The sequence below is a fragment of the Thermobia domestica genome, chromosome 2 (assembly GCF_964235325.1).
Source record: "Thermobia domestica chromosome 2, izTheDome1.hap1.1, whole genome shotgun sequence".
Classification (NCBI taxonomy): Eukaryota; Metazoa; Arthropoda; class Insecta; order Zygentoma; family Lepismatidae; genus Thermobia; species Thermobia domestica.
This window is the reverse complement of record NC_137455.1, coordinates 17,585,147-17,610,511: the sequence shown is the minus strand read 5'-3', so window position 1 is coordinate 17,610,511 and position 25,365 is coordinate 17,585,147. Positions and strand designations below refer to the sequence as shown.

The 25,365-nt window shown below is 35.5% G+C and overlaps 1 protein-coding gene across 1 annotated transcript in view; it reads right to left on the bottom strand.

Annotated features, from left to right (window-relative positions):
• Vps8 (vacuolar protein sorting 8) overlaps positions 1-25,365 on the bottom strand; it is a 307,518-nt gene that overhangs the window by 267,879 nt on the left and 14,274 nt on the right. Inside the window, exons 4-10 of the mRNA XM_081739543.1 lie at positions 24,826-25,125; positions 22,534-22,752; positions 15,470-15,649; positions 11,660-11,911; positions 8,242-8,376; positions 4,478-4,591; positions 1,728-1,864 (exon numbers count right to left, since the gene is read on the bottom strand). Coding sequence (XP_081595669.1) covers positions 1,728-1,864; positions 4,478-4,591; positions 8,242-8,376; positions 11,660-11,911; positions 15,470-15,649; positions 22,534-22,752; positions 24,826-25,125 — 1,337 coding nt within the window. The remainder of the gene's footprint in view (positions 1-1,727; positions 1,865-4,477; positions 4,592-8,241; positions 8,377-11,659; positions 11,912-15,469; positions 15,650-22,533; positions 22,753-24,825; positions 25,126-25,365) is intronic.

The window sequence follows — 25,365 nt, the reverse complement described above, 5'->3', positions numbered from 1 at the left end:
TGCAACAATGAAAAGCTTATTTTTATTTCTGTAAACTTTTCGGTGTAATCCTTTGATGTGGAGAAAAGAAGAAAGGAAAAGAAGAAGAAAACTTTCTGCCAACAATAAATAGTACACAAGAACTCCACACTAGACCTATATTGTTTTCTGTACCTTTTGAACTTGATCACTTTCTGTACTTTTTGATGGCATCTTTTACTTTCCCTTTCTGTATATATGTGCCTCTAAGGCGCACACAAGTGATAAAAAAAAAAAAAAAAATGCCTTGAGTAAAGCATATCCTCTTTACAGTGCATTAAGTACAAAGTTAATTAAATATAAAATAAACTGGTTGCATAAAATATACAGATCAAGATATTTAGAATATTTAATGTATAGTAAATATTATAATTAATGAAAATGAAATGAAATTTTTGAGTTTTACGTCCCACGGTTATGCCGGTTAGGCTAAAGGAGACGGTGATGATGAGTAGTGAATGAAATGGTGGAATGAAGAAAGTGGGAGGAAACGGGAGAACCCCGAGAAAACCCACGCACACGGTGTTTGTCCACCACAAAGTTCACTTGGTGGGAGCAGGGTTATATTATAATTAATGTAAAACAATGATTTAAATTAACAATAAAGCATAATAAAGCATAATTTGGTAAAAAAAAAAAAATAAATAAAGCATAATCACACAAAAAAATATGGGTTGCTTTAGTTATTAATATCTCAAGATACAATTTATGTTAGAGAATTTAAATCGAAAGGTACGTTCGTTCACTTGTTAAACCAGTTATAGTGCTGTTATTTGATGCTATTAGTGAGAAGGATTTATATTAAAATTCCAATATGTAGAAATTTGCCTTCTCATTTCATTTAATTAAAAGTATAGTGATATCTACTTGCATTTTTTGGATTTTATATATATATATATATATATATATTGAAAAGTTCAACTATTCTTAGCCATTCTTATATTAACCCAAACAGAATGGAGGGGGATATTTCATTCCTCCTCGACCAGTGACGTTGCGGTATTTGAATGTCAATACTTAACGCACGTTACAAAGTTCAGACCTCACCCCATGCGATTTTTTTATGGGGGTGGGCTAAGGAAGAAGTGTACCGCAGCAAACAACAAACTCTTGGCGAATAAGATCCACTTGAGAATAAGATCCACGGGTCATAAGTAGTATTCCTGCTGAGTTCTTGAGGAAGGTCACAGCAAACGTACCTGTCCGTTTGAGACAGTGTCTAGAAAATACTGGAGTACACACTGCGTTGTAACTTTTGGACATATAATCAGGGGTGGATCCAGGACCGACTTCTGCGGGGGAGGGTCATACTGCTACTTAGAGCTACTTTTAAGAGCTTTAAACTCTGGGATGGGTTTTATTTATATATATAAAATAAGAAAGTTTTCTCTTGGGGGGGGGGGGGGCAATCGCCCCGATCAACCCTCCCTGAACCGCCACTGCATATAATGGTATATAATAAACTACACGTGTGCAAAAAATTGAGTTTATACCTATAATATTTTACGAGGGAAAATTTTAAAAATAGGGAGTTACTTTCCGCCCATTCTGTATATATATATTATTTAGTTTAGATACTAAATTATACTCTTAGTGACATTCTAAGCATTTTGCACTATACACTGATCATTTCTCAAGTACGGTAATTACGGAAGTTGCTTTGAATAATGAGCAAAAAGGCAAAGAAACATCATTATTAAGGAACTTACAACTGATCCAAATTGACACTATATTCTACACAAACTGGAACTACTTCCTCGTAATGTTCCCGCAATGCGTCATCATCTTTATTTGGGTTATCTGCAGCAAGAACCTCATCAATATATGCATTTAATATTTCAAGAACCTGTAAAACATAATTAGAATACAGATATTAGAGACACAGACATTTTAATATATTTCCTACAGTAATGTTCAATTAAAAAGTAAATAACTTAACTTACGAGGGGGTACTGATAAAGAATGAACCTTATCAAGAAAAAATTGAGCTAGGAAGCTGAAATTAGCAAGGTATATAGGGCAGGATTTGTATAGACTATGTTGCAAAATGCAATGTTCTATGATATTAAAATCCTTTTCTTTTTCATTTCAAAAGTGAACATGGCTCACCTCCAGCAAGCTTCAGTCCAGAGGAGCATAGGACCGTCATGAAAATTCTCTTCTTCCAAGAGAAAGGTGCGAAGCAGATCTACGATGAAATGAACCAACTTTGGGATATCGTGGGTTATCACATGCAACTGTCAAACGCTGGGTGGCAAACTTCAGAACTAGCCATTTTGATGTTGAAAGTGTGAAACCCAGTGGGAGGCCTGTTTCTGGGTCTGTTCCCGAAAATATGCATGCCATCCAGGACATGATAATGGAAGATCGTCGAATATCAGCCAAAAGGATTGCTACATGTTTGGGCATATCACGTGAAAGAGTTGGTACCATTATTGACAATGATCTGCTGAGAAAGATTGCACCAAAGTGGATCCCCAAACTTCTGACGAAGGAACAAAACCAGAAAAGAGTGAGAACTTCACGGATAGTTTTGGAACATTTTGCAAAAAAGTTAGGTTGTTTCTTTGGAGAAACTCTAACCGGTGATGAGACGTGGATCTATTGTTATGATCCCGAGACTAAAGAACAGTATAAGGAATGAAGGCACAGTTCTCCGCGGCCAAAGAAGTGCCGTATGCAGAGGTCTGCACAGAAACAAATGGCAACAATCTTTTGGGATAAGGATGGAGTTCTGCTAGTGGGCTATTCAGTGGATGTAACCATTAATGCAGCATATTACTGTGATCTCTTGAGGAAATTGCGCGAAAATATCAAGGATAAACATCGTAATAAGATATCCAAAGGTGTTCTGCTTTTACACGACAATGTGTCCTTACACACATCATCTGAAACACAGGGCACATTGGCCACCCTAAGATTTCAAGTCTTGCCTTTTCCACCTTATTCGCTTGACCTAGCTCCATCCGATTATCATCTGTTCCCGAATCTCAAAGGTCACCGTTTTCAGAGTGTTCAAGCGGCAACTGGTGCTACAGATGAGTGTTTACAGCAGCAGACAAACGACTTCTATTTACAAGGACTTAAAAAGTTGCAGGACAGATCGCAAATGCATTGACCTACTAGGGGAATGAATATGTGGAACAGTGTGAGAGTTTCAGCTTCCTAGCTCAATTTTTTCTTGGTAAGGTTCAATCTTCATCAGCCCCTTGTACTTTGAAAAACAGTTATATAAATATATACAATAATGATGAAAAGAAGAATTTCAAAGAACAGACTTACAACAACGACGGAATATTGAGTATCCATGTGTCTCTAAACAGCCTCCAGAAAACTAATTTCCTATAAAAACAATTGATTTTTTTCTGGTAACGTAATTTTAATAAGTGTTCTCGGGCTATCAGCCAGGTGAAGATATTATAATCATCTTCAGAGATTATGATGAAGAGGCCGGAGATATGTGCCTTCACCGGCCACACCTTTAGCAAACTCAGCAGAATACTTGCCACACATGGTATAAGATTAGTTCACAAACCTCCAGGCAACATCAGATCGTTACTCAAACTAGTGAAAGTGAATCTTCACCTACACATTCCAGGAATATATCGTATACCATGTGAATGTGGCGATCACATAGGACAAATTGGACGTATCATAGAACAATTATGCAAAGAACACAACAGTTACGTAATACTTCAGCAACCCGAAAAGTCAGGACTAGCAGGGCAAAGCTTAGAGTTAAGATACAGAGTCAATTTTACAAATAACACCAGAGCAGCCAAGTGCAGCAATTTTTAGGACAGACCAATAAAGAGAGCCATAGCTAACTCATGTGAAAGAAACAGTCTTAATAGAGACAATGGGTTTCAACTCAGTCCTATCTGGTCGGCTTTTTACATGAGCAAACAAACAAACAAACAAACAAACAAAAAGAGTTCAACAAAGTCATTTCTTGTAGTCACAACAACAGTCAATCAGAAGCCATCATTTCCCTCAGCCTATTACAAGCCCCCATTCAGAACTCCGTCCCTAAATAATCACTATATAGGGTGGTCCAAAAGTACGTATACAGTACCATACTGGTCAGTTCATTGCATTTTATATCATTTCTTGTTGTTATCCATCAGGCAGACTCAGTTTCTTTGTTATTTGTTCTTAATGTCCTTTTACTTATACCTTACGCTCCGAATAGCCGAAACAAATAAACCCATAAACTAGAATGTTATACTAGATTAATGCAGGGATGTATACCAACTTTTGGGCAGCCCTGTATATATATATATATATACCCACATATCTATGGTCTCATCATCACAATTCCTGAAGATAAATGCAATGTCTGCATTCGAAGTGTCGAATGTCAATAAATTCACCTGGCTGATAGACCGAGAACACTTAATAATTCCCTACATTTATTTTTCTTATACATAACACAAGTACCGATACTACACAGTATTACCTTTTCGATCACTGTGTCCTTTCTCTTTTGTTTCGGACCTTTTAAACCCACAACAGCCTTTCCTCTGTCTTCATAAAATGACATACCAAGTGACAACGCATCCACATAACGGTTCTGAAAAAAAAAAAAAATATATATATATATATATATATTATTGCTATCTTATTTATTTATGCCTTCAATTATTGCAAAATTCATTGTTAGTTATAAGAAATCTATCAATATCAATGCATTAATTTAACTGTTGCAATAGATTCAATGTTATACCCATGTACTTGGGTATTTTCTGTGTTCTGCCACAATATTTGATCAGAGCTAGAAGTTAGTAAGTAGTGGTTATAAATAAGAATTCAAACTAGTTTATGAGTTATTCTTCTGCTTGAATACACACACTCCTATTTTAATAAGTACAAAAACGTAGCACTTGAAAAACAGAAACTTTATAATATTATAATTATTCTACCATTTAAAACACGTTAAAAAAAAGACTAACACCATAAGTCTATATATATCTTAACTATATATAAAACTACATGAGCTGACATAAATTAAAGGGGTACTTCCGGTTGTCGTGGAAAGTTGAAATTTGGCATGATTGTAGCTTTCCGAGACTAACAGACAGGAAAATTGCCAAAAGTGAATATTTTTAATTTTTAGGGGGTCTAAAGGGGAATGAAGAATTTCCTCATGTTATTTAAATGGGTGTTTTTTTGACCTATAATCTTATGTTTTAGGTACTTGGAATTGGAATAAAAACTTGAAATTCTGTATGCTTATACGTTTTCGTTAGCGTTAACTAAGTAAATCGCTAAAATTAAAAATTTTAAACTGTAGAGTGGTTATATGGGGAACTGAAAAACCTTTCCCATGTTATTTATATGGGACATCTACACCCCAAAATGGTTAAGCACTTCCGGTTGGATTAGAATGATGAAATTTGGCATGTTTTTAGCCTTCCGGGACTAACCTACAGGAAAATTGCCAAAAGTGAATATTTTTATTTTTTAAGGGATCTAAAGAGGGGGACGAAGAAATTTCCATGTTATTTAAATGGGCGTTTTCTTGGAATACAAAATCTTATCTTTTAGATAGTTGAAATAGGAAAAAAAAAAAAGTTGAAATTTGGTAGAATTGTGGATTTAAGAGGTGTGAGGCCGTAGGCTGAGTAAACGTGAGGGTCAGGGGAGCAAAGCCCCCAGCTGTACCAAATTCAGGAAATGTAACTAAAGAGCAAATGCACAAAATTGACTATTGATACAAAGGCTGATACCTAAGAGATGCGAGGCCGTAGGCCGAGCAAACGAGAGGTCCTGGGGGGCGGAGCCCCCAGCTAGACAAAGGCCAGTTTTCCATATACAGCGTGTTTATAAATGAATGAAGCATTTCTTTTAATAAATAAATAAATCTACTTATTAAATTACACGGGTAAAACCTACACCGTAAACACTGGAAACTGTTCAAGTTTCTGATGTGCTACCTGCTGTTTGCTTGTCATGCTTCCTGTGGGGCCCCAGTATCAGTTTCCAAGCTTGCGTCGAAACAGGAAAAGGCTTTCTGTGTGCTCCGTTTTGAGGTGTCTACATCTGTGATTACAGTGCAGCGTGAGTTTTGTGCACGGTTTAGCAAGGTCCACCACACACAAGTAATATAAATAGGTTGTATCAACAGTTCGTGGAAACTGGATCGTTGTGCAAAGGCAAGACTTCTGGTCGACCTCGTGTGTCTGATGCAAACGTTGAAAGAGTGCGCAAGGAGTTTCAACGAAGTCCTCGCAAGCCACTAGCAAAGCAAGCAGGGAATTGGACATGCCAAAGAATACGGTGTGAAAGGTGTTGCGTATGCGACTGTTTTAAACGTACAAAGTGCGATTAGTGCAGGACCTTACACCAGCAGACAAAGTGAAAAGGAGTGACTTTTGTGAAGAAATGCAGTTAAAAATGGAGGAAGATGGTTTTGTAGAAAGACTAATCTTCTGTGATGAAGCCACTTTCCGTGTAGGTGACAAGGTGAACAAACACAATGTCCGTATCTGGGGAAGCGAGAAACCACACAAATATAGCATCAGCGTGACTCTCCAAAAATGAACGTTTTCTGAGTGGTGTCCCGCAAGAAAGTGCACGGCCCATTTTTCTTCGAACAAGAAACTGTGACCGGTGACTCATTTCTAAACATGTTGAAAACCTGGTTGTTACCCCAACTGAACAACAATTATGATGATTACATTATGCAACTAGACGGTGCTCCGCCCCATTTTCACAGGAAAGTTCGAGAAGTTTCTTAATCGTGTTCTTCACCTTAGCTGGATTAGGTTTGCTGCAAGAGAAGACAACAACCTTCTCCCCTGGCCACCCTTTTCGCCAGATTTAACACCATGTGATTTCTTTCTTTTGGGGTTTGTTAAAGACAGAGTTTATATGCCGCCAATGCCTGTGTCCCTTGAGGAAGTTTGTGATCGGATAACGCATGCACTGCAGACTATCACAGCGGACAATCTACATCGAGTATGGGAAGAATTTGCTTACCGTGTAGATGTGTGTTGGACGACCAAGGCTGCACATATTGAAAGATTGTGATTAATGCTTCAGAAACTTGGACAGTTGCCACTGCTTATTCTTTAAGGTTTGCCCATATCCGGTAATACATAGATTTATTATTAATTTTTGAAACCGCACAATTCCTTTATAAATACGCTGTATACCACGTCTTCTATAGGAGAATACAATGAAAATTAAGAGTAAAATTTTGCGACTGGATCGGGAAACGAACCTGGGACATCATTTTACTTCCGTATATGCAATACCGAAATTATGAAAAACAAGACCTACTTTAAACGGGGACTCTAAACCAGGACCGGGGCTTAAATACGGTACAGTTGGTAGGTCCCCAGACCATCACACAAGATCAGTCTTCATAATATATGCCATTCCCTACCACCTATCTCGCCTCCATATGAGTGGATTACAGGCCCAATCAATCGCTCCTGATAGGTTTACTACAAAGTTATTAACTAAACAACACATTAAGGTGAAGATCCCGGGTTCGATCCCAGTACAGTTGCATATTTTCATTCTTTAAATTTCACTCTATCTATACAGTTCTTTACTACTTTTGTAGTAAGACTATTCATGGCTTTGGATTGATTGTTTTAACAAAAGAGACACTGACCAAAGCTTAAAGCCCACTTTATTTTAAATTATTTTGCGACTGGACCGGGAAACGAACCTGGGACATCGTTTTACTTCTATATATGCAATACCGAGATTGTGAAAAACATGACCTACTTTAAACGGGGACTCTAAATCAGTAAAATAAAAAATAAAAAGATTTTTATTTTCGATAGTGTCTGAAGAAGGATATGCTAGATATCCGAAACAGTTACAAATTATAATTTAAAATAAAGTGGGCTTTAAGCTTTAGTCAGTGTCTCTTTTGTTAAAACTACTTTTGTGTAATCTATCTATACTTTCACAAGAAATACAAGAAGAAACACAAGAAATTGTAAAAGTTAGTTGTATTTGTTAGGTAGCCAAAAATTGCATGCTAAAGGTAATTAATTTTAACTAGCTTTCAAATCTAGATTTTACTAATAAATGTCGATATCATCTTTATTGGGCTAATACAGCAACAACCAGTCTCCCTTGGCTTTATCGTAAACCACCAAAATATCACTTTCCACTCTCGACATATAAACCTAAAAGATCAACAGCCACTTATGACTCCAATACAACATATAAAAAAACTTACACCCTAACCATGACGCCTACCTGCTTAACAAGATGAGCAAGCCTTTCACTCCAAAGTCGAATGGTGAGAACGTGGAAGGACTTCGTCCCAAGAATTAATATTTGATTACCAAAGCTCACTATAGAATTATAACAGGCTCTTTCACCAGCCAACGCCTATAAGAAAACAATAATATGGTAGGCTATCAATATCACAAAAGTAATAAATCTCTTCTCATTTTAACCTTTCTCAATACAAAAAACATAACATATACATCGAAAATTTACGCTCTCTTTTGTTCATCCTTTGAGGGCACAGTGGCTCAGTGACAGAGAGCTTACCTCTGGTGTGTTGGGTCCCTGGTTCGATCCCGGGCCAAGTCAGCTTATGTTGGACAAAATCGTGTTCAAGGATTTTGTCGAGGTACTCTTGTTTCCTTCCAGTTTCTCATTCCACAAATTCTCCCATCATCATTCATTTAATCATCGTCTCCCTTAGCCTCAAGGGCATAACCGTGGGACGTTTCATTTCATTCCATTTTTATACGCACAACAAAGATAAAGCAAACGTTATATAAGTGCACACAAGCAATAATGAAGCCTTAATGGTTTTTATTTTTAAGTAGTTTTGGTATGCCCCCTCTGTAAAGATTATTCTTATTCTTTTTTTCATTTTTTCTAATTCTTTCTGTCAAGTCATACAAACTTTCTTCTTTTCTTTGAAGTTTAACACCCCTCTTTAATATCGAAGCTCTAAGAAACGTAAGAACGATAATGTGATTCACGATTACACGATTAAATCCAAGCCACAAATTATACAGAGTGGATATACCCATACATACCTAGGTATACACGTGGGGTAGCATATTAGCGCAGTTTTATTATATCACGTTAAGCTTAATGAGGCGCTGCGACGGTAAATATCAGTGTTGAATAGTAAACTGTACATAGAATTTAATATCTGAATAACTATAAAATCAATTTAGAGATCATATATATTTGAACCAATAAACCAAGATAACTGTCAACAAGGTTAAAAAAACCATCTTTAAGTACAAATTTGGTTGGGAATATATACATACGAGGAACAGTCAAAAAGTTCCTGGAATTTTGTTGTAGCTCTCTATTTCCACAGGAATTTTGTTGTAGCTCTCTATTTCCACAGGAATTTTGTTGTAGCTTTCTATTTCCACAGGAATTTTGTTGTAGCTCTCTATTTCCACAGGAATTTTGTTGTAGCTCTCTATTTCCATAGGAATTTTGTTCAAGCTCTCTATTTCCACAGGAATTTTGTTGTAGCTCTCTATTTCCACAGGAATTTTGTTGTAGCTCTCTATTTCCACAGGAATTTTGTTGTAGCTCTCTATTTCCACAGGAATTTTGTTCAAGCTCTCTATTTCCACAGCAATTTTGTTGTAGCTCTCTATTTCCACAGGAATTTTGTTGTAGCTTTCTATTTCCACAGGAATTTTGTTGTAGCTCTCTATTTCCAAGGAATTTTGTTCAAGCTCTCTATTTCCACAGCAATTTTGTTGTAGCTCTCAATTTCCACAGGAATTTTGTTCAAGCTCTCTATTTCCACAGGAATTTTGTTGTAGCTCTCTATTTCCACAGGAATTTTGTTGTAGCTCTCTATTTCCACAGGAATTTTGTTGTAGCTCTCTATTTCCACAGGAATTTTGTTGTAGCTCTCTATTTCCACAGGAATTTTGTTCAAGCTCTCTATTTCCACAGGAATTTTGTTGTAGCTCTCTATTTCCACAGGAATTTTGTTGTAGCTCTCTATTACCATAATATAAATACACATTTACTTAATCGCCTTTAAAGTAGGAACGTTTGGAACACACACACTTGCTCCACCACTCCTACGATTGTTGAAAACACCGACTAAAGCCTTCTTTTGGTATCTTCCGAAGTTCAGCCGTCCCGTTGGTTTTGATCTCTTGTACGGTGACGAAACGGGTACCGATGCTGTTTTCCTTAAAGCATTGTCACCGTAAACTGACTTTAAGGCTATTAAAGTAGGTATCTGAAACAGATTTCCCCATTTTGTATAAAAACTTGATGTTGGCGCGTTGTTCGAATTTCGACAATGCACCAACTGATCAGCACTTACTCCTCCGTTTACGTACATTACTCGTAAACTGCCTGTTATGGCCTGTTCACACTTGTCATATTCATATTTAGAGAACCTAAACATTGTATTGTACAACATTTATTATGATTGCATCACAATGCCGAGTTTTTGACTGCCCCTCGTATATATATCTATATCTATCTATCTATCTATCTATCTATCTATCTATCTATATCTATATCTATATATATATATATATATAATTTACAAAATTATTACGTTGATAATATGAACAAATTAGTAAAGAAATAATAATAATAATAATAATAATAATAATAATAATAATAATAATAATAATAATAATAATAATAATAATAATAATAATAATAATAATAATAATATGCTAGCATATCCAATGCACAACAAACTCTTAGATTAGAATGTCCGTATTTTTTAAACTCCCAATAACCGAGGATCTTCATTCAGCCCAAAGCAAAAAGGCAACAAATTTTTAGATATGAAATACAAAATCAGAAGCATGAGTGGCTATTTAAATTTACTACATTACACATGCTCTTTTAATTAATTAACTAATAAAAAATAGTAAAGAATTAAAATCAATGACAATATGTATGAAAGTCATTATAGTTCCTATTCTACTGTACCATTTGCAGAATACCATCTTAGGAAGAAGTTTCTCCCAATATGTTTCCGAGTACAATGTCGAGCTTAAATGTTCGAAATGGTTATCAGAGAATGACCATTAGGTGCCAGTAGTAGTAGTTATAACGTAACAGATGATTCGAATCTTGAAAGAATTTCCCAAACCATAGCTTCTTGCCCGTATGCAATCCTTAGAAATATAATAATTGTATCAATTGAAAACATAATTATCTTTATACCAATAGACGCTGAAGTATGTTGAAATATGACTATTAAATCCGGAACATATGTTCTATACGTTTACAGAATTATACTACAAGAAGTATTGCGAATCAAACCTGTCTTCCTGCACCAAAGTTAAAAATTGTATTCATTTAATCTCGAAGAGCGTCTCCAAGATTCTTCATATTTTAAGCAATGCTGAAAAACTAACATCACATTACATTTGTGGATATGTCGACAGTACATTTGCTGTATTTTTTAAAATTTAATTTGCCACTTATTCACAGGTATCAGGTGAATTATACGTTATTCTGTAATAAACAATTTATTATTATTATTATTATTATTATTATTATTAATAATAATAATAATAATAATAATAATAATAATAATAATAATAATAATAATAATAATACGCGGTAACTGCAAATTACAATCAGTATAGATTATGTTTCCAATTCTAATTGCTAGCCTTTTACCGTTTTGTTTTACTCTTACCATTGCTTTGCTAACATTTCCTCCTGTCGCGAGGCCTTTGAAGTGACTGGTTCCATACACAAGCTTTACATCTGATAAGTCAACCACTTCAAGTTCCTCCTGTGTCCGGACATCTATCAGATGAAGTTGTTCAAGTGTGTCGATGATAGCTAAAGTACGAGAATTCAACCACTGGAAATTCAGCAGGAGGTAGGACACAGTCATTTTCTGCAGAGGTATAAAGCGTATTTTGTTCCTTGAATCCAAAGAAACCTGAAATAAAAAACAGCGCCAGTTTACTAGTACCAAAATTATTGCTAGAGTCAACTGAAACTAAAATAATTTTATAATGTCTGTTTGTTACCACTTTCGCTTACAGGTTAATTTGTCTCTTAATTTTTTTTTTTTTTAAGTACCACGACAGGCGACATAGGCATGCGCCGAGAAACTAATAGGCCCATGGTCGCCATAACGGTGTCCCTCTAAATATGATAATGATAATGCATCCGATACTGCATCCAAGTCCTTGAATTCTATACAGGATGATGAAATCTAAGTGTATCACAACGCACGGTGGTAAAATCTTTGAACCGTGACGTAATCGGAATTAGAATTTAATAGTGATCTAGTAAATGGAAAAGCAAAGAAACAATCAGCTTACTTAAAGTTACCGTTAATTTTGACATTATCAATGTAAATATAAAATGTTATGAATTTGGTGTTTTGTCGTTGTCCCGGATTATTAGAGAAAGGAGGCGGAGCCCCTAAACTTACTTTTACAGACACATAATCTGCTGTTTCTTTCTCTCCATCATGAAATTAATACAATAATATACACAATTTTATCACAGGAAATTCTTACGTAGATACTATTAAAACATTTACATTTGCCTTGTTGTTAAAATCTAAAAATCACTTAATCCTGGTTTAGTTTGTATTAATATTATATTCGAACCTCAAAAGTGCTTTCCAATGTATATGTTTTCTGGTTAAAATTAGTCAACTTCTTTCAAAACAGTCCATGATTATTGTGTAGAGATTATGAGATACTTTTCTTCTATAAACAATGATTTTTGTTATGGTCCGGACCATATTCCTAGTGCCCTATACGCAGTTTCTGTAATTAGATTAAGGTAGCTTCAACAAAATTAACATGAATTCCACTAAACATTTCAGAATAATATCGAGATTGTAAGCCCATACCGAAAGGGGCATTACATATTGATCATTCATTTAACGACATTGGAACAGTTGATGGAATGAAAGAGTAGGAGAATATCAAGAAAATTCATGGTATGATGATGTCCACTACTCGTGCTTGGGTTCGAACCAGGGCCGTTCTCACTAGAGTTTAACGCTCTACCATTGAACCATTCTGCCATCCTATCAAATATTTATCATTATTATAATTGTACTACGCAGCTGAGTCTAAAAACAGTTAAGGAGTTGATCCTGTATATTATCTAGTGATGAACTGTACAGTTTTAGAAAAAGAAGTGAACTTCCCTTTTTTAATGTCCAGCAGCCTTAATGTACAATTTAATTTCAACAAATCATGGAGTTCGATACGTACGAATATTAAAAAAATGACATGCAATCTTTCAACCTTAGTCCTACGATTATCCCTATCAACTAAAAGGAAAAGGATGGTTAATGAAAGTTAATGATTGTGGAAGAATTTGTGAAATAAAAATGAAAGAAAAACTGAATGTGTCCATCACGATCTCACATGGCTCGGGACTGAACCAGGCACAACTTGCCCTTAAGGTAAATGCTCTACCCGAGGCACCACGCCCTCAAATATATTTCAATAAAGAATTTTTACCATTTTACTTTATTTTCTCTATTCCTTTCTTAGCAGCTATTTTAGTTGCAATCTTACCCGTATATTCCATCGAAGAAAACAGCCTATTTACGAATTATTATTATTATTTAGTTCAGCTCAGACAATAGCGAAGGTACGGTCCTGCTTTAATATTAGAGTATCCCGCCTTGCTAATAGAATGCCTTATATTCAACTAATTATGTTAGGTTGAATTAATAATACTCCTAGGAACTTGATTAATCCTTTTATTTAGCTGTAGTTCCTGTGGACCAATGGCGTGTGGCACAGTTTTCGTGCGGGTAACAGGAAATGAAAATGAAATGAAATCTTTTGAGTTTTACGTCCCACGATTATGCCAGTTAGGCTAAAGGAGACGGTGATTATGAGAAATGAATGAAATAGTGGAATGAGAAAGCCCACTCACACGGTGTTTGTCCACCACATAGGTTCATTTGGCGGGAGCAGGGTTTGAACTCGGGACCCCATACACCAAAGGTGAACGCTCTACCACTGAGCCACCGTGGCCCCTCGCGGGTAACAGGCTGTACACATCAATATATCCCTCAGATCAGAATTGCATGCGTTAAGTTGGCTTCCACATGGCCTATTGCTTTTCGCACATATCTTTATAGTCATGGTCCAAGTATATATATAGTGTCTCAACGTTAGTTTCGTATCTATAAGGCATTCTATTAGCAAGGCTTTCTATATATACTTGGACCATGACTATAAAGATACGTGCGAAAAGCAATTGGCCATACGGAAGCCAACTTAACGCATGCAATTCTGATCTGAGGGATATATTGATGTGTACAGCCTGTTACCCGCACGAAAACGGTGCCACACGCCATTGGTACACAGGAACTACAGCTAAATAAAATGATTAATCAAGTTCCTAGGAGTGTTATTAATTCAACCTAACATAATTAGTTGTAGATCTAATTATTACAAATGTTAGAAGTTTACTTCGTTGATTGCGTCTGTAAAAGTTCGTGTACAGTTTTAATAGCTTATTCTGTGACATTGTTCCATGAGGTTAGGTCACTCACATGAAGACTATACTGAATCCCTGAGATAAACACATTTTGCACTTCCGGTACAAGGGTTCTACAACTGAAAAAAAGATCTCTTAATCAACTATTTGTTTAAGCAATTTTGAAATTTATTTGTTTACCTGCAGAATACCTGTTCTTTCACGGGAAAATACGTTTCAGTATAGATATACAGGACTGAATTTGGATTTAAATGGCATCGGAAGTGTCACTGTTCGTCTCAGCGACCCCGAGAATTATGTATTCGACACTAATATAGGTCATTTTCAATCATTTTTAAATATCTTCCCTCTCCCCCTCCGTCAAGTTCCGGGGATGAATTTGGTTTTAAACGGCATCTGAAGTGTCATTGTTCATGTCAGAGACGCAGAAAACTGTGGATTTGACATTGATATGGATCATTTTCGATCACTTTTACATATATTTCTCCCTTCTCCAAGTTGTGGGACTGAATTTGGATTTAAACGGTATCGGAAGTGTCACTGTTCGTCTCAGCGACCCCGAGAATTATAGAGAGTACCTATGCTGCACTGTCAAAGTGAAATGATAAAAGCCATCCCAGGCCCGAACCTCATCTATGTTGAAAATTTGATCGAGATCGGTTGCGTGGTTCAAGAGGTCTGAAGTCACAAACATCGTGACTTTGATTTTTATATATGTAGATTTTTACGTCGATTTCTCCATAATTCTTCTATATGCAGTAACATGTGAGGCTCTCTAACTTTAAACTTCTGTGTAAAAATATAATTAGTAACTTAAGAAATTACTGAATATGTAACCATTATAATACACTACAACTCAATGAACAAGGCCACCAATAAGTGAACGAAAACTTTCAAGAAAATACTTACAGATGTAATCAACGAAGTAACTGTTTCACATTTATCGTTTCAACAGTCTGATTAAAAACGCCGCAATTTCTATCTTGAGGAAAATACTCGTAGATTAATTTACCTGGAAAAAGAACATCGTAGACTCCCGGCCAAACGCCAAGACAGGATCCACAACTCTCGATGAATCTGCAACTTGAATTATTACAAACTGCCACGTGAGCAACGGAAGAGTCGTCGGACTAGCCTGAAGAGCGTGGGTAAATAGCACCCGCATCCTGGGACGTATTGTTACCACAATTACCTGAAGAGAACAAGAGTATAGAATTAACAATGCAATACACACAGAGACAATGTAATACAAAATACAAGCAAAACAACTGACGGAAGAGTTCAAAATCGACAGAACTATGCATAGTTATACATTAATAATTGCGTATATATAGTATTTGAAGCACACCATGAGAATTAAGCGACTCTATTACTTACCTCTCCCTTTCAAAAGAAAACAATGTCCGACAAGAGGAAAGTCGGACTCAACTTTCAAACTACCGACCGAGAAAGGTAGGGTTGCCAACCGTCCTGCATTTTACCGGACAGTTCGGTTTTAGACCTCCTTGTCCGGTGTCCAGTACGACCTAAAAGCCAGACGTTAAATGTCTGGTAATTTTTCCTCTTATTAATCCTATAATCTGTTTTATTCGTATTATTTTGGAGTTAGAAATGAACGCGTTTGTCGATGAAAATGTTAAAGCAGAGTTTATAATGCGCTTTGATATCGACCAGTTGTGCGCGAAATTCGCTGAAGAATTGAAGCCAGAAAAATTTACTGAACTTATTAAAACTGTTAAAGATCAACAAAAGTACATTTTTCAAGAGCGCAGCTAGCACTGCTTCATTCTCAGTTACATCTTCCAATTAAATAATGCATCCAGATCCAATAAAATATGTAGGCAATATGACACATTACCAGACTTACTTTTCAAGTACAGGGTGGCCCAAAAGTAGGTATATACCCCTACATTGATCAAGTGTAACATCCTAGTTTAAGGGTTTATTTGCTTCGGCTGTTCCGAGCTTCATCATCATCATCATAGGTATTCTGCCCTTACTGGCAGGTCACTTGCCGCAGCTGAGAAGCTTTCATGTTCCACGGTTCTCCGCTAACCTCTTCGTCTTCACGTATGATCTTTCTAGTTTTATATCATCCATTAATTGTAGTCTCCTTCGCCCCCTCCCTCTTTTTCCACCAGCATACCCTCTAGGACGTCCCTCATGATACAATTTCTTCTTAACCAATGTCCCAACCAGTTTCTCTTCCTCTTCTTAATATCTAAAAGTGTTCCTTTCTCACCCACCATTTCTAACACACACTCATTCGTTTTCCGCTCGACCCAACTAATTCTTTCCATTCTTCTCCACACCCACATTTCGAAGGCTTCCAGTCGATTTTCATCACATCTACGTAATGTCCACGTTTCCACCCCATACAGTACAACACTCTACACGAAGCATTTTATAAGTCTTCTTCTCAACTCCTTATTCAAGGTCCTACAAAACAGACTTTTCTTCCTCGTAAAGGCTTCTTTCACCATTCCTATCCTTGCTTTTATTTCACGTTTGCACTTCATGTCATTACTAAGAATACTACCCAGATATCGAACAGACCCCTTCGTTCCAATCACCATGGTTTTTGTCTTTCTAACATTTTATTGATTTTCTTTTCAGCTTCTGCAACAAGCGCCATATCGCCTGCAAATCTTATGCATCTAATCATTCTACCTCCTACCGAAATGCCATCATCATCATATAGGCTCTTTTTCACTATCTCTTCTAGATAGACATTAAATAGTGTTGGCGAGAGACAGCATCCTTGTCGAACTCCTCTTCCAATTGCACTCGCCTCCCTCAGTTCTTCCCCTATCCTAACAATTATTTGTTGGTTCATATATAAGTTTCTTATGAGTCTTCTATCTTTCCATTCCAACCTTATCTTCGTTAGAACTCTCAACAACAATTCCCAATTCACGCGGTTAAAAGCCTTTTCTAGATCAATAAATTCAACATACAACTCTCCCTTTTTCTATAACTGCCCTTAATAATCCAATTGCATCTCTTGTGCTCTTGCCTCTTCTGAACCCAAACTGCTCCTTCTCAACTTCTTTATTTGTTCTTCCATATAGCCTTCTGTTCAGTATTCGGAGCAGAATTTTAGCTGCATGAGATATGAGACTAATAGTTCTATAATCCTCACATCTCTTTGACGCAGAGTATATAGTTCGATTTCTTAGTCATCGGTATCATGACCGTCTTCAAAAAGTATTTTGGCCACCCTCCTGTTTCACATATTTCATTGCAGCTTAAGTATAAGCATGTTCCGAGCTTAAGGTATAAGTAAAAAGACATTAAGAACAAATAATAAAGAAATTATGTCTACCTGATGGATAACAATAAGAAGAGATATAAAATGTAATGAGCAGATCAGCACGGTACTGTATATTTTTTGCATGCCATAATTATATTGCCAACTGTATTTGCTTTTCTGTTTAAAATACGATGTATTATTGACGGTAGACGACAAAAATTACATGTGCCGACTGAACAAAAATTGGAATAACTAAGTTTAATCAATGCTTCAAAAGTAGCTGAAGTTATTAAATTCGAACTTCAAATCGCTAGATTTTATGTGAAGTAGCCACTTTCAGGTTGTTCGCATTTTTGACAAGCGATGGTGTCATAATCTTAAAGTATACGTAGTCGAGGAGGGTGTCCGGTATTTCAATTTTCAAAAGTTGGCGACTCTAGATCAGAGAGGGCTCTCTGAATGTAAAAAATAGTACTAACCTTTTTGTATTCTTCAGAAAATAACATCCAATATTTTGGAAACTTTAACGAGTTTCCATTATCAAGGACCACAGAGTATTATAACACATTCAGCGAAAAGGTCTTCACACGCTTGAAGGTTCGTGTTCACTGGATATCTTCAATTTATTTAAAAAAAAAAAAAAAAAAAAAAAAAAAGCATTTTAAACTACTAACTTCTCTAGATAGCTCGTTTTGTGTTTGGGGAGCTATCTTTGTATATATTCCCTTTCTTTTATTAATGAAGCTTAGAGTAAGCGCACTTATCACTAAAAGATTATACTTATTATATATTTTTTTTTTATTTTGCAGGTAAATGGAAGTATTTTTGTCCAGTTCTTCACGAATTACTCTCTTTCCCACATCATACTCTATGGAATCCAAACTAGTATAATGAATCCAGCTAAACATAACACCAGGAAAGCTTCAGTTTATAATACAATGTAAATGGAAATTGAGTTTCCTTCTTTAGAACGAACAAATTTTTACCTGCCACAGTTGTTTTCATCACGCTTGTGTATTGAAGAAAGAATTTTCGTGGCATAAGTCGACAAAAAAATAAATAAATAAATAAATAAAAATGAAAATGCGGTTGCTCTTACCTCTGCTACTGCCAGGTCACAAATAATTAGAGATGCAAGGGCTCGGGGAAAAAAACGGCTTTTTTGGAAAAAAAACGGTTTTTTCTGCTTCGCTTTTTTGCTTGGGAAATTTTGGGCTTTTTTCAAAATTCTCCTTTAAATGGATAAACGAGATTTTGTTTCGCTTCTCTATAACACAAAAAGTCATTTAATTAGTGGTTGATGTCGATAATAATATAAAACCTCGAAAATAAACCATGAATTTCGAAAAGATATTTCAAACAGTTTTACTTCTCAACATATTTACATCATGAATTCCAAAGGAATAACCAATGTATATAATAAGATTTTTTTAACCTCCTACATACAAAAGTAAGCAGGGTTGGCAAGAACCATGGTTGTTTTTAAAAATGCCAAAAACCCGTTTTTTGGGGGGAAGTTTAAACTAGGTTTTTTTGGTTTAAACCAGGCTCTTTTGGCTTAAACCAGGCTTTTTTGGGTTTAGATATTTTGCTTTATATATTTATATTACATATTGACAGAAATAAGTTTGTTTCGCCTTGGTGTTATTATGCAACAATGGGGTTGTGCTGGAAGAGGTCACATAAGCTTAAATAAGTCCGGTAAGTAAATTTCTTAAATTGGGAAACTCCCGCCCTAGCCATCGGGAAAATCCCCTCATTACTCTAAATGTAAAACAATAACGGAAAAATCCTGTTATTGCTTTGCATATAAAATTTAAAGGTCAATATATCATAATCAGTACGCTAAAACTGAGGTATTAAATTACAAATTTAGTACGTACATATTATTGAAAGTCCAATCTAAGCTAATGTTGGAAGTTACGTAGGCAATCGATAAATTTTACCAATTTCTATCAATATATTTAAGTAACCTTGGCTTCTTTATAAAACAACAGGCATTCAGGCATGCAGAAATATACAATTTGGTTTCGTTTCGTATGTTCAGGCTTAACATCCTTACGTAATACCGAGGTTATCAAGAAGAAGACTTTCGCTTAAAGTGACATCCGAACCGATACTTTGTTTACGCATGAAAGAAGGGTTGTTGTTCGACCAAGAATTAAACATGGGACACCTTGATTAAAAGGGGAAAAGGAAATAAAACTAATGCAGATGGTTTGATGTGGGGAAACGTCACCATGAAGTTCACAGGATTCGCATTTTTCGTTCTTTTTATTTTTTTGGTTTAAACCAGTTGTTTATTTAAAAAAAGAAAAAAACCAGCTGCTGTAAACCAGCCAACCCTAAAAGTAAATACTTATTTTTAAAAAATACACAATAACTAGAAAAATTCTATGCAGTATTTTTCAAAATATTCCATATCCTCTTTTTGGAACAAAATAAAATTAAAATAAAACATAAGAAAAATACTTAGATTTATATGATACACTTAAAGGCTGCACATCTAGAGCTTTTGGTTTTGTATATTCTTGAAGTTCTACAGTTTTATATAACCACCATTACGGTTTACTCAGTCCTCAAGTTTTCTGAATTTTTAACAAGAGGGATTCAACATATGAAGGGTATGAGGCAAGAACATGGTAACCCACAATTTTACTATTTTAAGAAATTAGAGAGTTTCTGCTGCACAATCCATTTTGAAAGTCAGAAAGCTAATTTTTACATAAGACTATACATGAAGGATTAAACGAAGCGGTATGCGTTGCTGTCTATCTGGTGCTGCATAACTCAGCAATTGAAAATTTGTTAGTTATCATGTTCTTGGCTCACACCCTTCATATCATTATGGAACTCTCCTCACCCCACCACCACCCAAAAAAAGGACTACGGAATATATTTAACTTAATATAAATACAACTGCACAACAAACATGGCTGAGTGGATGCTTCTATCGGGAAGTCCGTGATTCAACTCAGCATTCGACCATTCTGACAAAGCTTTTCTTCATTCCATCTGTGAAGTAAAAATAGTGTGTGTACTGTGCATTGGCCGACTTCCTTTCTTATTGTTTTTAAATCGTTATTATTACTAATTACCAGCAGTGACGGTTTTGCGAAGGTTAGGGGGGCGGTCTTTCGGACTAAAGCCTGTTTCCCAAAATTACTTAATGTCTAAAACAAACGAAATATATATTAGTCATACCTTTACTCATAAACTTTAAGCTGCCGTCAAATAAAAATTACGAATGTTTAGAAAAACTGAACATTAGTAAGAAAAATAACTCCCAAAATACTTTTCTAAATCCGCCACTGAGTCTCAGTATAAAATGATCTTCAATGAGGTTTATCGCTAAATATATAAACGAAATGAAATATTAGTTATGCCTGTGCTCATAAACTTCAAGCTCCTCCCAAATAAAATTAGGACATTTTAGAAAACGAAACAATCAGAGAAATCCCCCACAAAGTACTTTTCTAAATCCACTACTGATTATTTGTATAAATTAGTATTCAAGGTTGTATCCGGAAAATTATTGCTAAATCGTTGCACAGCTACAGTATAACAGAAAAGTGCAAGTACGGTTTGACGGATATATAGAAAAACGTAAGTTTAACTTTTGCAACTAGAAGCTAGAGTACTAAGCTCTTAGAAATGAAACACGGATGACAAACTGAAATGATCCCGAGAAGAAAAAAAATGTCGATAACTCAAAAGTTAAAATAAAGTTAAATAGCCTCTAAAATTGCCCTCAAATACTACATTCTTCACGTTAGCTTTAATTCATAAAATGTGTGCTCCATCCATCTTGCTGGTGAAATTTAGAGCGAAATATGGCATTTAGGTCATGGAATTCTTATCTAACTATAGAATATACTATAAGAAAGCTATTTAGATAGAAAAATAATGAAAATGAAAAAAGCCAAAATTTCCAAAATTCTCATTTCTTTCCCAAAAATGCCGGCTTTTTATGTGAAAAAAAAAACATCGATTCAAAAAAGCCGGCTTTTTTGCATCTCTACAAATAATACTCTTTCAGTTATATTTTTTCATTACACACTTTGATTCATTATCAGACCAGACATCTTTCGATAAACAGAAGTTTATTCATCGATCTTGTTTCTAATGCAGGTATATACGCAGTAGGCTAGATACTAAAAGCTCCATCATTTATCATTTATTTCATTTTAGGTTTTGTGTGTCAGTGCCGAATTCCTTAATGAGTTATAACCTTTGTGATTCTAGAGATGTCAATGGTAATTTCCCCGTTGCACTAGTTTAACGATTTAAAAAACCTACATTACGAAGAGAGGAAAGCAGGATTCCCCTGTTATCCGTTCAAAACGGGATTTTTATACAACCGTTTTCATACAGTGCTGCACATACATTTGAGTCTCATTGTTGCATTATGATTATTATCTTCCATAATCGAAATAACAGAACAGAAACAGGATTTTACTTATTTTCACTTTTAATTAATTTATTTCGGAATTTGATTTAAATCAACGATTTTATTAAAAGAATCAAGTGATTTAAATCAATCAGCCCCGACTTTGTGTATAAATGTTTCCCTTGTATTTCTTAATGACAATTTCTAAAGCAGTAACTTACCTTTGCTGAATAGTTAAGGACTGAACCCACATAAATATATAGAAATTTAATGCACGAGGTGTTACATCATACACTAGTAGAAAAAAAAAAAAAAAAAAAAAACACTCAACCTCCTAACCAATTTCAGAAATTATCATATTCAATAAAAATATACAAGAATATGAAAGACCTTACACTTAACAGCTTAACATTTCACTCGTGGCCGGACATACCTTAGATAATGTTGCCATTGCGACCATTACAACATCATGAAGTAGATGAGTCTGGAAATTATGAAGTAGCAAGGGTTCTATGGTACACACTTCTCCTCTGCTTCCAGAAAACAAGCATCGGGAATCACAGCCACGTACTCCCATAGTTCGTTTGAAATTTAATTCGAACACTGAGCCACCACTATCGCTGCACAACGCCAACGTTGGCAAATCCGTAAACTGCAAAAAGTAAAGAATTACAAGATTTTAATGCATCTCTGTCAATACTAGAGCTTTTATATTATCACTAGGACAAGAATTTTAAGAATACTGACATGTGTGTTTTGCTATATAAGATTTTAGTAAGACCAAAATAACAACACGTACCTACGAACAACGTACAATATTCTTAAAACTTGACTTATAGATAAATAGATACGTGTTACATGACCAGACGCCAGTCCAAAACTTTGGTAGGAATAAATTGCTCAGCTCTCAATTAGTTCTAATCTTTATTGAAAGTTCTTAACGTTATCACAAGACAAGGAATGATATACACGAATATATATGGCAGATCTATTTCAGGTAGGAACAATAATGAAAGCAGTTCTCAAGAAAATTAGAAGAAACGATAACTCAATTTAAGAGGCCCCATCACAGCGAAATTAAAATACCGCTAATTTTACAGTAATTCTGTGATATCTTCAAATAGATAAAAGATAATCAAAAAGTGGTACAAGACCTCCCTAGATAATATTATTTTACATGAGATACCGTTATCACAACTCACTTATCTACTTTCGATTTCCAGCCATTTAGAAACCCGGTATTTATTTTCGCGTTTCTAAATGGCTGCAAACGGAAAGCTACTAGGTGACTTGTGATAACGGTACCTCATACAAAATAATACTGCCTAGGGCGCTCTTGTTTCACATTTCGATTATCTTTTATCTATTTGAAGATATCACGAAATTACTGTAAAATTAACGGTATTTTAATTTCGCAGTGATAAGGCCTCTTAAATAAAGGAATAGAATTTATGATTCAACAGGAACGCTCAAATTGTAAATTATGATTCATTTCATACTGTAGCAATGAAGTTAACATTTCTTTTCATAATTGTGCTTCTAAATGTATTAAATTCTGAATCTGATAAAGTGCTGTAGCTGGTCGATTGCTGTCCCTTACACTGTAAATAAACTTTTATTATTATTATTATTATTATTATTATTATTATTATTATTATTATTATTATTATTATAAACTGAGTTTATTTCTCTTATTCCAATAACGAGGCACAGCGCATCACTTTGCAGCTTTCTTTATAGGATATAAAATTCTGGAAAAATCTTACAATGATACACAACGGAAACTAAAATTAAGTAACACAAATAGAGTATAACAAAAATCACCTCTCTTAAATTCTTTAATCATCATCATAGGTATTCTACCATCATTGGCAGGTCTCTTCCTGTAACTGAGAAGCTTCCATGCTCCACGGTCTTCCGCTAACCTCTTCATCTTCACGTTCGACTTTTCTGTTTTGATATCGTCTATTAATTGTAGTCTCCTTCGTCCCCTCCCTCTCTTTCCTGCCACCGTACCCTCTAGCACGTCCATCATGATACAGTTCCTTCTTGTCCCATGTCCCAACCAGTTTCTCTTCCTCTTCTTAATAATATCTAAAATTGTTCTTTTCTCCCCCAATATTTTTAACACCTTCTCATTCGTTTTCCGCTCGATCCAGCTAATTAGCTCCATTCTTCTCCATACCCACATTTCAAAAGCTTCTAGTCATCTCTCATCATTTTCGCGTAATGTCCGTGTTTCTGACCCATACAATACAATACTCCACACAAACATTTTACGAGTCTTTTTCTCAACTCTTTATTCAAGGTCCCATAAAACAGCATTTTCTTTCTCCTAAAGGCTTCTTTTGCCATTCCTATCCTTGCTTTTATTTCACGTTCACATTTCACATCATTACTAATAATACTACCCTGGTAACGAAAACTAGCCACCTGTTCTATTTTCTTTTCCTCCTACTTCTATATTTGACACAGACCCCTTCGTTCCAATCACCATGGCTTTTGTCTTTCTAACATTTATTTTCATCCCATATTCTTCACAGCGCTTCATCAAGTTTTCTAACATCTTATTGATTTTCTGGAATTCCTAATAATATGAAATTCAAAGCGAAAAATACGATTCTTTTTAACATAATTATTATTTCATGAAATTTACACCTAGAGGATATGATATGAGGGGGAAAAATATGTTGCTTCCTTCACTTCCCACACAATAATATCTTACCTTAACATGAAGAACGGAAGTTCCAGGTGGATGGGCATCCGTCATAGTTCTTAGAAGTTTCCCATTGGTGAGATCATACATTAAAATATGCCCCTTCGCAAAGCCGACCAGAATTCTGCTACAATCATAGTTGAAGCAGAGACTTGACACAGATCCATATTCCTCTCCAAGCGCAGTTGTTCCTAAACACCACTTCAATGTTTGGGTAGCATCAAACACCAACACCAAACCATGGGACGTACCGACGGCGATCATGGTTGTAACCGCCATTGCTGATGGCTGGCCACCGTTGACTCGTTCCTAAAAGTAAAGTTTAAGGATCATTGGCGTCGTGATACTCTTTTAGAATAGGATTATTTTCATCTAACCCCCAAATTAGCAGTAAGAAGGTTAATTCAACAATTTCAATGAGTTATGTTGCTGAGTGCGAACATAAGGTACATAGAACAAGCGTTTACAGCCCCACGGTTATTTTCTACTTCTGATTTAGATTTGTCTCAGTCTTGTCCCTAATTTATTTACACCCCCCTTTACCAGTTC